Source organism: Macrosteles quadrilineatus, unplaced genomic scaffold (genome assembly GCF_028750875.1).
Source record: "Macrosteles quadrilineatus isolate MER2022 unplaced genomic scaffold, UCM_ALF_1.0 Scaffold_1__1_contigs__length_201487025, whole genome shotgun sequence".
NCBI lineage: Eukaryota > Metazoa > Arthropoda > Insecta > Hemiptera > Cicadellidae > Macrosteles > Macrosteles quadrilineatus.
In genome coordinates this window covers 20,132,969-20,145,669 of record NW_026542594.1, presented here as the reverse complement: position 1 = coordinate 20,145,669, position 12,701 = coordinate 20,132,969, and the positions used below count along the sequence as shown (strand labels likewise).

Below are 12,701 nucleotides of genomic sequence, written 5' to 3'. Positions count from 1 at the left end.
ATTAAACTGTAATAACCTAACCAAACCAACCCAACTTGCTGATATGAAAAAAAATGTTGATAAAAAGTTTGTGCCGCCGGCGGGATTCGAACCCGGCACATTTGGATTATCAGCTCGCAACGCTATCCACTGCACCACCGAGGCCGATGGCTCCAATTCCGTATCGTTGCGGTATTGGTGTTCCCTCAAAGTGACGTCAGCAGTTAGTGACATCAAACGGCACCTGAGAAATCTTCCGTGTGCCGTTTCGATGTTTCAGACAAAAATTTAAGGTGTAATAATTGCCTTATGTACTGCCATGGGGAGGTGTTAACTAATATGAGTAGCAGTAAGAACAGCCCAGGTCTGCCAAACCACTGAAATGCAGTTTTCTAAAAGTAAGATCCACCCATTTATTTTGTTTTGGAATAGAATATAGCCAACTGTTATTTAAAGTATTTTATCCTTGAAGAAAGAAATTATTTTGTTATAACATGTTTTGAATTTGAGTTCATGTGAATAAATAGCAATATCATTGAAATGATTGGGATTTATGCACACTACTTAACTACCACTAAAGGATAATGAATTTGCAGCAAGAAACTATGATTTATTTTTAACACTACTTGCAAATCTGAAGTGTCATCAAAGAAAAACTTTTATCTTAAATTTGGTTTTGAGTGCATGTAAGCTACACAATGGTCTCAGCATAAGGTTGTCTCCGACCTAATTAATAAATTTCCAAAATGTGTCAAATTAAGTACAAACAATCAATTAAAACCCACAGACTATTGGTAGAATGTCTTAGGGAGTGTATAATAAACTCTTGACACAATATATACCATTCGAAAGATCACATTCTGAACTTTCATTTTGTTATATAAACAAACCCTGTAGCAGGTATATAACAATGTCACGACGATAAGAAATCAAATGAATTTTTGGCGCGGCACGACTTTTGCAGCTGACACTTGGGAACTGTCAAAACACGACTTGTTTGGGATTACCCTGTTCAGGTAATTTTCGTCTTGGGATGTTGTGGGTGCCCCCAAAGGGGAGGTAGCTGCTCGGTGTCGGAATCGGCATTTGAAGTAGGCCACAGTTATGGACAACTGGGCAAGCTAGCCCCTTAGGGGAGAGTTCCCAGTGACATTCCTCCATCCAGGAAGGTGGGGTGTTCAGCTCTCGGAGAGGTGGTTGTGTGCCATCAATCTCCCATCTGCCTGTGGCTGTGGTTCTATGGGCTTCGGCCCGCTTGTTGTGTGCCACCAACATTATGTGTGGCAAAAGCTCGACTTTTCAGGTAGGCCTAGTAGCCTTTTCAGGGGAGGTGAAAATGGGCGAGTACCCGTAAGCTCACGGGGACACTCTAGGGGAATGGAACTTTCCGCAGGTGTGAGGGCAACGGCTGGTGGTCACACTCAATCAGCCTATCCCTGTCTCTGAGCCCGGAGGGTATGGTTCTCGAGAGTGGGGGGGGGTTTTCTCTGGAACCTCAATTGAGTTAAGGGTGTCGCCACCTTTGGTGGATAGGTTCATCCGGGTGGGTCCCACTTCTATACCTGCCTCCTTTTGGGAAACCCTGATGGCCTGGCAGTGATGTTGGGCTATATGGGCAAACGAAGTAGATCGGGTGCTGGGATCAAGCCCGCTGGGGGTATCTGGGGATCTATCGCCCTGGTTATCCCTGGTTTCCCAGTAAATGGGTTGGCCTCGATCGGGTAGTGTAAATAGGTGGTTAGCTGACGCTCCCCTTTGATGGCGGGTTTGGCCTGTCAGGAATTAGATAGGTCCCATCGTTGCTTGCACTGTGTTGCGTTCAGGGCATTCCATTATGGTCCTTCAGGGTGTCAGCCCTGGTGGAACCCATTTGGAGTGTACATGCGACCAAGTAACCGGTATCCCTGGTTAGGATTGAGGGGTAACCCTCTTTCCGAAGAGTTGCTTCGGGAGCCGGTGAGCTTAATGGCCTTAAGTCATCCACCCATGGTGGGTTCAAGGTTGGTGCGTAAGCTCCGGCCGACACTATGGGACCTGGGTTAAGTAATAGGTACCGGGTAGCCGTCGGGGTGTTTTGGCTCCTTCGACAACAAAATGGTATGATATGGTATGGGATGTTGCGGGTGGTACCACTGGATAGCCATTGATTTTATCTTCATTGTTGTATTGATATTTAGAATGGAATATTGATTGCACAACAGGTACAATTTTATAACAGCTGTTTTAGAAATTTATAACAAATGGCCAACAAGCGTAATACGCTAGTATGGAAAATACGAATTACATACAGTGTAAGTTATTATTACTAGTCATATAATATGTCGTTTTGAAGAGAAAGAAATGTAGCTTGTGATAGTGGCAGCCCTGCGCTCAGGGTTATTTCCGTTTTCTCTCATGAAGTCAACGAAAGTGTGTCACTACTGTCAAGGTCTCATACACAAAGTGCCTTGTATTCATTTGGTCATTGCATGTTGTTGCCGGTGAGTTTTCGCTCTCGTGTTATCCACGATTTTTTACTAAATTCGTTGTTATTTCATATTGTTATAGAAATGTGTGTGTGTATATAACAGTAATCTTCATGCATTTTAGTATGCACGAATATTTACCGAATAGTGTGAAATTGTGTTTATAAAAGGTTGTATTTTTCTTGCGGTTGTATTTTGCAGTTTTCCGTTTATTACATTATTATGCCCCTAACACGTAAAAGAAAAACTGTTACCCAACGTGTTATACATTTTTATGTAGGTAATTGAATACACTACAAGATTATGTTGGTTTGAAGTAAACAAATTTGGTACAAAAGTTTTATACTAAATACTAAGAATTTTTTTTACAAAATTGTTAAAATATAAAACATAATAAATAAAAAATTATAAATTTACATTTATAAATAAAAAATAATTTTACCATAAACTTTGTGACTTTTTTGGATTCCTTACTTCATTAGCTTTACAAACATGTATGTGAGTAGGCCTACCAACAACAAACAAAAATTTGTATTCCATCGATGTTTATTGATGGGAAATTACCCATATTTAGGCCTACAAGGACTTTGTTACACATTTAAGCATAATTACTTAAATTAATAGTTTATTACATGACTGGGAAGATGTAAATTATTCTGTAGGTTTAATGTCTCTTAACCCTCCCAGTGTTACTTGACGAAAATTCGACAAGCAGCACACTTTGTGTAGTGTTACTTGTCGATTTTTCGACACGCAGACATCGTTTACGGCGAAGGCTCTATGACTGACTGAATCGGATTGAACTGGATCGAGTTAGGTATCGTTCTTTCCGTAATATTCTAAGCTTTCTCCAGAGGTCTGTCTCTAAGCGCTATTCATTTTAGTTCCGAAAATATTGTAGCAGACAGCTGACGTGCGTGTATTTGTAAACAGCTAGGTTCCCCCGGACCGATGACTGATGTGTTTTATTACGTTTATCATTGTTTTAGTGTTAAAAATCAAAAGTAGTGATATACGTGGTGCATTATAAGAAGATTTAAGTGGTTTTGAAGTGCTGGTTGATGATCCTGAAGAAGTAGGTAGTGATATTGATGTAAATTATCAGCCAGATTCCTAGCTATGGTTAGGCTATGCATTCTTAGCTAAACGCTATGTACTGAAATCAGTTTTTTGCCCATAACTTATTTATTTGCAAATCTACTTCCTTATATTATTATATATTTGTAATCCTCATAAAATTTAGAACAAAGTGGCTATTTTCAAATATTTATAGGCCTATAATTTATACAATTTCATTGAGCGCGAACTTATTTTTTTTTTGAAAATTTTCGAAAATTATATTTTTTTTACCTAAAAATTTTTTTTTTGAAAAAATGTTCCTTATGTTTTATATATAATATTGAAGCCCATGATTTTCCAAACAAAATGGTATATAGAACATTAGAATTAACATTGTTTTAAGCTTCTCAGATCCGTTTTAATAAAACCTTGCAAATGCGCCAAAAATAGGTGGACATTAAGGCCTAAACTATGGACACTTGGAGGGTTAACTCAGTAAAACAAATATTCTTATTTATTTATTACCTGGTTTTTAAAACAGATTTGATTTATAAGCATTTATATCTAAATACATAAAACACAGTGATTTGGAAATTTTATATTTTTAAAGACAATAAAAATACATGCAAATTACATTTTAAGTAGGCCTATCCCTAAAAACTGTTCCCAATTTGTATACCTCAGTTTATCTACAACTGATTTCATTCGACCAGTCAGCCCAAGGCCCCACTAGAAACCAGCCTCAACACCAAACAGGTTTTGTAACTATTGTTGTCGTGAGAGGACCAAATGGTCCTTATTTTATTTCCGTTGGCGGAGGGCCTCAAATCACCATATAGCCGAGAGCCTCCAATGGAGCCAGAGCGGGCCTGTTAGTCCTCATTCAAATTGTGAACGAGGGATGGTTGTCAATGCTCCATGCAAGAGGATTATGAATTTTTATTCAAGTTTAGAGAACAACACACTCTCCAACATCGTCGAGCTCAGTTAAAGATGCACCTTCAAAGAAAGGTTGACCAAAAACTTTATTGGCTGAAACGAAATAAAAAACTGTTGCCTCAAGCGAATCACTCTACTCAATTGTTTCCCACAGATTCTGAGAACTCTTTATGAACACATTGTGTTGGTTGACTTTCTCAGAAAGATAAAAAGTTGCTTCATTGCTAAACACAACCTTTAAAATAAACGGTTTGTCTCTTTATATAGAGAATGTAGAATAAATTTGAGTATTAGGTTGATGATTTTCGAGTTTCAAGAAGGGCGCATATTGTGAACTTGTTTACATGATAAAAACTATCATGATAAAAACATGATAAAAACTATTTTTTAAATTCTCTTGACAATCTCATATAGCAAAAAGTCATATCATTTTTGTTTTTATATCAAATACAGATGATTATTGTTGTATTTTTTTATGTCCCTGTATTATAAATCTAGATTTTTTTATCTTAACAGGTTCGATTCTATAGACAAAAATGTGGAATACCAATGGAGCCTCTCGTGGGGAGATTCGTGAACCAATGAGATGGAGTGGAGGTTGCACACTGCGTCAATGTTGGGCAAGATACATGTGCTGATCATGAGAGCCAACATGTGTACAGCAACGAGGAGAGTCGTGCATACTGCAAACAGAATCAGCATCCCGGGCGGAACATGCGTCTCGTTGCTAAGTTGCACTTCAACCATGGCCACCTGCACTTAACAAGTAGAAAAATTAGTGATGATGGGGTTACAAGACACTGTCTTGGGCACACCCTTTTTATCAGGTACCTGTAATTTGTTACAAAAACACCAAAAAGGTCTCTTGACATAGTTTGGGAGTTGTATGTAACCTCATTCAAATAGTACTAAATCTATTTGGCCACACAATCAATGCTGCAGTTCCACATGCCGGTGAAAAATCGGTATATGTCGAAAACGCGTAGAGAAAAATGTTGAGAAAAACTTTATCCTTACTTATTATTATTTTGAGGTAAACTTTATTTGGTTTATAGATTGACTAGCAAAGCCATCGTGGCTTCGCTCACGAAAATTTAAATTAAAGAGTTCAATTTTCAATCTGAGTAGGGCCTACACTTCTTGATTTTTTATTCATTTAACTATTAAAAATCTCTTATGCAGTAAAACACTTTTTCAAGCCACGAAAATAATGTAAATATTTTCATTTTATGTTATGAAATATAACCAGCTAAGCTACTGGGGCAGAGCCCTATTGGAATTTCTTGAAAACACTACTTATTGCACACATAGTGGTTGATTGGAACATCCATGCCGATTCCTGAGTTTTTATGGCTTGTAGTTTTTTAGGTATGTTAGTGATCAGTGAGTGAGTGGTGGTTAAATGAGTAGATTTTACTTTTTATTTTTAATAAGTATAGATTATTGGTATAGATCACTAAGGCCCAATTTCACCAAATTCACGCTAACGATGGTTTAGTTAATCTTTGGTTAAAACTAACTGATGATTTAAACCACGGTTAAGGAAATCTGATTTCACCAACAAAAATGTGTCAAAACTAACACTGGTTTTATAAACGATAGTTTAGAGTAAAATCCGGGTGGCAGTGGCAGTAAACTTTCAGGCCCGTACTTATGGCTGCAGGGGCCCCGGGCAAATTTGCCAACGGAGCCCCCAGTATGGATATACGATTATATACACAATATAATATAATGAGTCTTACATGCACACTGATTTTAACTATTATAAGCAATGTAATGGTGAAATATTATTTAAACCTGTTAGAATATCATTATCTGTATTAGTCATGATTTGAAATAGTGCCACAATGTTTCCACAGAGTGCAGTACAGAAAACACTTTTACTTTTGAATAGGTCCAAATATATTAAACCCCAATCGCAGCACACATGTGCACTCAACAACGTTTAAATTCTCCAATGTTAAATATGTAAACATAAAAACCTTTAACATAGTATTATACAATAAAAGGGATGGCAATGCCTTAATATTTTTATCTAATATAAATTATTAAGTGAATAATAATCATACGTGCTATCTCAGGTATTCAAATGCCTCTCAATTCGTCATCAACCCACCACATTACTGTCAAATTACAAGTCAATTACAAGATGGACATTGAAGAAGTATTCATTAAGTTGAAGATTATGTTGAGGCAGTTGAAACCTATTTCATTTTTGAATACAACTCAAGAAATCAATGGTAATGCGAGCAACTCTACTGGCAATACAGCTTCAACATCCCATATTTCATTTGTACCTTTCAGTGAAGATGAATCTTTTGACAATTTTACAAAAATACTTGAAGTATTTATGCACCTGAAACACATATCACACAAAACTACAAAGACATTCACCCTACTTAATGACCTACCTCCTACGTTACATCAAAAGCTCTATAACATTTGTGCACCTGAAACACCACATCAGAAAGATTATGATGACCTTACAGCTTTATTAAAGCAATACTTGGATCCTCAACCAAGCGTTTGGGCACGGCATGTTAATTTCATAGTACGAGAGCAAATGATAGGTGAATCCGTTACAGATTTTACAGTTAAACTAAAGAAACTTGTTACTCCTTGTTACTAATTTATTATTTATTTATTTATTCATGCAACAAAAAAAACATAATAATCAAAATACATTTCATACAAAGCTACAAAAGCCTCAGTAGGCTTGTCCGCAGCTATAGATAAGAGTCCAGTTCAAAAGTCCATTCACAAAGATTCCAGTCAGTTTCTTATCTGGTTCAAGCTATTCTCCCCATCTGTTGTATTAAATAAATAGGTTTTCACATTTCATTACCATTTCTTTCATTTTTTAACAATAATAGGAAAAACTAATATAACAAAAATTTTAATACAAGTAAATAAATATTTGAAATAAACAACAAATTACTACAGGTAATTAACAAACCCATGTTTTACTTAAACTATTTAAACAATATTTAACAATAACAATTCATAGAATTATAACTATTAACAAAGATAAATTCTGAAAACCTTAACAATTAATCAAAAATCTTTTTAATTCAGCTTTCAAGGAAGAGTATGACTTAAAATTACTTAAACTCATTGGTAACTCATTAAACAAATATGGCACTAAATAATGTCTAGTTCTCTTTGTATATTTATTGTTCACGCAAGGTATAACATAAAAGGTTCTCCTAGAATTATATTTATGAGAGTTTTTTTCTTTAAATCTATTAGAGAAAATAATAGTCTATAATTAACAAGAACTTGAACAATTTTTCAACTGACAACGTGTTAGTAACCTCAAAACAACAAATAGGATTAGCCCCAACAATAGCACCATCAAGCTTTGCTATAATTTTTAATAATCTTGTTTGGGCCGTCTGTACTTGGAGCATGGTCGTGTGTGCAGCACTTCCCCATGCTTTTAGGCCATATCTAATTATTGACTCGCACATTGAGGAATACAATAATTTCATGGTGTTGTAGGGCAGATATTGTCGTAGATAGTAGAATTTTGCTGCACACACCCTTAGCTTTTTTGTGACTTCTCTTACATGTACATCCCATTTGAAATTATGATCCACTATAATTCCTAAATATTTAAAACTACATACATTGTCTAGGCATCTACATTGACATTTATCTCCTTTGTGAGTTTCAAGATGTAAGCAATTATGAGAGTGAGCTTTTATTTGAGGATTTCTACAGGTAAAAAAGGGTGAATGTATATGCATTATTTTAGATTTTTTCTCGTTTATCTTTAATCCGTTGTCATGACACCATTTGGTTAAATATAAGAAGTCCTCCTGTAATTTTTTCTCTGCCAGTTCTACACTTTTGTCCGAGGTAATCAACACTGTGTCATCAGCATACATATAGATTTTACTGTTTTTTATTACATTTGACATGTTATTCACATATAAAAGGTATACTAAAGGGCCTAAAATGCTTCCTTGGGGCACGCCATATTTCAAGACCTCTGTTTTACTGTATGCCTTATCTACTTTTACAATTATTACAACTTAGGGGAAATTCCTTAAAAATATTAAATATTCCCTTCAGGTTCTAACGAGTAATTAAAATAAAAACCTCTTTTATTCACTTACTAAAAGAAACTGTATTCTTAAAAATTCATCACTACTACTACTCTGTTTACAAAATCAGAATAATAATCAAACATATGATCATATGTTAGTTCCACATAGTACAGTAGTTGATTAAACCAAAGTCTTTTAAATAGGGATTAATGAAACCAAAGTCTATTAAATTCAATTCGTAACACACTCCCCACCTTTGTAAATTGAGGAGTTTGACAACAATTTACAAACACTTAATTCATAAAATTAGTAAACGTCACAATTCGTATAAAAGCATTCACATGTCTAGGATTTTCCTTGGTTTTATCTCTCGGCCACTTCGAGTTTTTACGTTGTTCTTTGTTGGACCTTGTGTTAACGAGATAGTTTCTTCCTGGTTCACAGTTAATCCACCAGTGTCAATTGTAGTATTTGATGGTGTCATCTCAGGTTCGAAGTTCCCGTCAAAGTTGTCTTGAGATCCAATTTCTAAGGGATATAACCTCTGTATAGGTAGCAAAATTTCACCTTTGGCGGTTCTTAACTTGACAAGACGAACAATTCCATCACGTCCAGGAATCAACTCAGATACTCGTGCCAGGATCCATTCTAATCTTTTCTTTTCATTTCCTACCAAAACTACATCACCTACTGATAATGTTTTATGTTGTTGATGTTTCTTTGTGGTTCGCAAAAATCCCAGATATTCTTTATGGAATCGGATCTGAAGTCCGTTTCGAAGCTTTTGTATAAAACGTAGTCTTTTCTGAATACTCATATTTTCAATCTCATCAAGGTCAGTCATTTCAGAGCTCGGAAGATTTGAAAGGAATAAGAAAGGGCTGAGAGGAGTAAGTTCATTTGGGTTGTCACTGACATAATTCAAGGGACGGCTGTTCATAAGATACTCACACTCACATACTAACGTCATCAGTTCTTTGAAACACAATGAGTTTTGCTTAAGAAGGCCCTTTAACACAAGTATTAACCGCTTCCAATATCCTCCCCACCATGGAAATCTTAACCAGTCTCTAACATCAGGGCATACCGAAATCTGAAGAAATGCCTTTTCAATATCCGATATGACACCAATAGCATTTTGTCTGAATTTAGTTAGAACAAGTAGGCTAGGCCTTTTAGACTTTTACCTGGGCAAAATTAATAACAAAGCAAAACCAACTGGAATGTGTTAGGCATGCTTCCCTTAACATTTTGTGAAAATTCCCAACTTTTCCCACTGTAGCAAAATCCGCCATCTTGGAAAATGGCGGACAATCTGTAAAACACTGCAAGGTTCCACTTAAAAACTTATTGTTCCCAAACCATTCCATCTATAAAAGTCTAATTAGTCTTAGATTCTTCGGCATAATATTATCTACAAGAAAATACCATATTAAATAATAGTAATATGATTGTTAATAGTGAAAAAACAAATTAAACTTTAAAATATGTAAAAAAATAAGACATTTTCTTACTTTTTGGGGGTTTTCGCCATTATTATTGAGGAAATGCAGATTTTACCTTCAACAATCATGTAGAGCTCTAAATTCCGCTTCATTTCCATACATAATATAACAATTGTTGAGCAATATTGACGTAAACGGCGAGTGTCAAAGTACACTCTCATGTAACGCACCTGTGGGACCAAAATGCATGTAGTGTGGTTGTATGGTTGTATAAAGTGGCAGAATACTTCGTTCTGGCGGGGAACATGCAACTTGAGGTGGTAGCATAGTATAGAAGTCCCTGAACGTAAAACTGCCCAGACCCCAATTTTTAAAGACCTCGGTCGTCCGTAATGACGTCATCAAGATGGCGACTGTAAAAGGATGCTGGGTCGCCATGAATCGGTTATAACCTCCAATTGCCTGAACCGAATTTAATGAAATTTGGCATACAAGTGCTTGAATATATTATCTCAGCCCAGGTTGTCTGTCAATGGTAGAGTTTGATTAAGTCGTTTCAAAATGGCGCCCGTTAATAATTAAAATAATACAAATGTTTCGCTTTTTCGTGTTTTCAACTCCCTCCAGAGATCTGAATCAACCTATTAATATTCCTTGCAATCACAGGTTGTGATGCCGTCTCTACTTTTCATGGAATTGGTTCCCCCACCACAGCAAACCTGCAGACCAAGTGAGTTCCATTTGCCTATATTTATATTCAATTAAATCTATTTCAATAAAATTCGTTTTCATGAGTACCTAGGTTTGCTGCCACAGGGAGAGTTATAAAGTGATTTTTTATTAATATAATAATAGCTTAGTTTAAAATAAATAAATTTGCCTAGTTTCATCAAAATATATCTCCAACCAAGCAAACTAAAACAGTTTATTTATTATCCGTAAGAATAATTTCAAATTTACAATTCTTTGAATTATCTCCGTAACCAATACCCGTACAAAAATATATCAGTATACTAAATTATTTATTTGCCTAATTTCTTCACAATTTTTTAGAGATAAATTAGGGATTTCTATGTTTTGATGGTCAAAAATGAGAAAACCCAATTTTTACCCCATAAATCCCCCAACCACCCCGTTCCCATGGTCCGGTCAAGCTGGTTCGTGAACTTATTCGAAGAAACGTAGGTTTACACGTTTGTACAAAATTTCATCGAAATCGGATCATTTTTGTGTGATTTATTGTGCTAACGGACGCACACATAAACAGGGTGTTCAAAAACACCTACATACCAATTTTAGGAAAAATAATTACCTTGGTCCAATTCAAAATTTCAAAATGGCGGGCATTTTAATTTTTTAAATCAAAATTACTTAAAATGGCAGATTTTATGATAAAGTGTCAAGAAAACTTTTGGTTAGCATTTAAATTTCCTATCAAACTACTTCCAGTTCAAAACGATTAAATAAAAATAATTTAAATATTAAGACTTTTAGTTGTAAATTGAAGAAAACCTGGCTAGCTTAGCCTCATTCTGACTATATTTACAACTAAAAATCGTGACATATCAGTCATTTCTCTTAAGATTTTTTTGAACTTAGTATCGTTTGATAGGGAATTTTAAATGTTATACAGAAGTGTCCTTGACACTTTTTCATAAAATCTTCAATTATCAATAATTTTGTATTTAAAAATTAAAACGCCATTTTAAATTTTTGAATTGGACCAAGGTAATTTTTTTTACCTAAAATTGGCATAGGCCTATTCTACCTTTACAAACATAGCAAGTTTCATAAAGTTCAATCCAAAGATACAAATTTTAATAAAAATTAAAAAAACAGTGGATATCTGAACGAAACTATGTTCTTCTTATTTTGGCACAAGGGATCAATTTGTAAATTTTGTTCCTACCCTTTTTGAACACGCATCCGATTTTGATGACATTTGGTACAAACGTGTAAACCTACGTTTCTTCGAACAAGTTCGCGAACCAGCGTAATCGGACCATTGGTACGAGGTTTTAGGCGGGATTTAAGGGGTAAAAATTGGGGTTTCTTATGTTTAAACCTCAAAACATAACATTCTCCAATTTATCTTCAAACAATTCCAAGATCTTGAAAAAAAACAAAAATAATTTAGTATATTGAAGTGTATTTGTACGGTTATAGGTTACGGAGAAAGTTCAATTTTTTAAAATTATTCCCATGTTATTCTTACGGAGAATACGTAAACTGTTGTAGTTTGCTTGTTTATGAATATATTTTTATGAAACTTGGCAAATGTATTTATTTTAAACTTTGCTACTATTATATAAATTAAAAAACTTGCTTTATTACTCTCCCTGTAGCAGCAAACCCAGGTACTCACGAAGTCTAATGTTATTGAAATAGATTTAATTTAAAATCAAATCAGCTGAGCCAGATCCTGTTCAGGACCCCTTCAGCCACTCGCTCCAGAGACCTGTTCGCTAGGCAGCAACATCGTACCAACTATGCAGCAAACGACACGATGTACCGGCTTCAGAGATCTGGTAATAGCGTCGCCGACGTCGTTGACTTTTTCTTGGACAGTATACCAGTGCTCAAGAGGAGGATCGCCAGTCTGCATGAGTTGTCTGTCTAGGAGATGCTACAGCGGAGGGAAGACATTTCACTCTGCATAACTTCTTAACTGTCTAGCTGTTTCAAATGTAATATTACTATACAACATTTGTTATACATCTCTATGTCAACATCATTCTAACTGCATGTAACCCATAGGGACC

The 12,701-nt window shown here is 35.4% G+C and overlaps 1 protein-coding gene across 1 annotated transcript in view; it reads right to left on the bottom strand.

The window, feature by feature from the left end:
* The window catches only part of LOC129004775 (calcium release-activated calcium channel protein 1), a 110,713-nt gene that overhangs the window by 3,202 nt on the left and 94,810 nt on the right, over nucleotides 1-12,701 (bottom strand). The window contains exon 4 of the mRNA XM_054433405.1: nucleotides 4,990-5,195. Within this exon, the coding sequence (XP_054289380.1) occupies nucleotides 4,990-5,195 (206 nt within the window). The remainder of the gene's footprint in view (nucleotides 1-4,989; nucleotides 5,196-12,701) is intronic.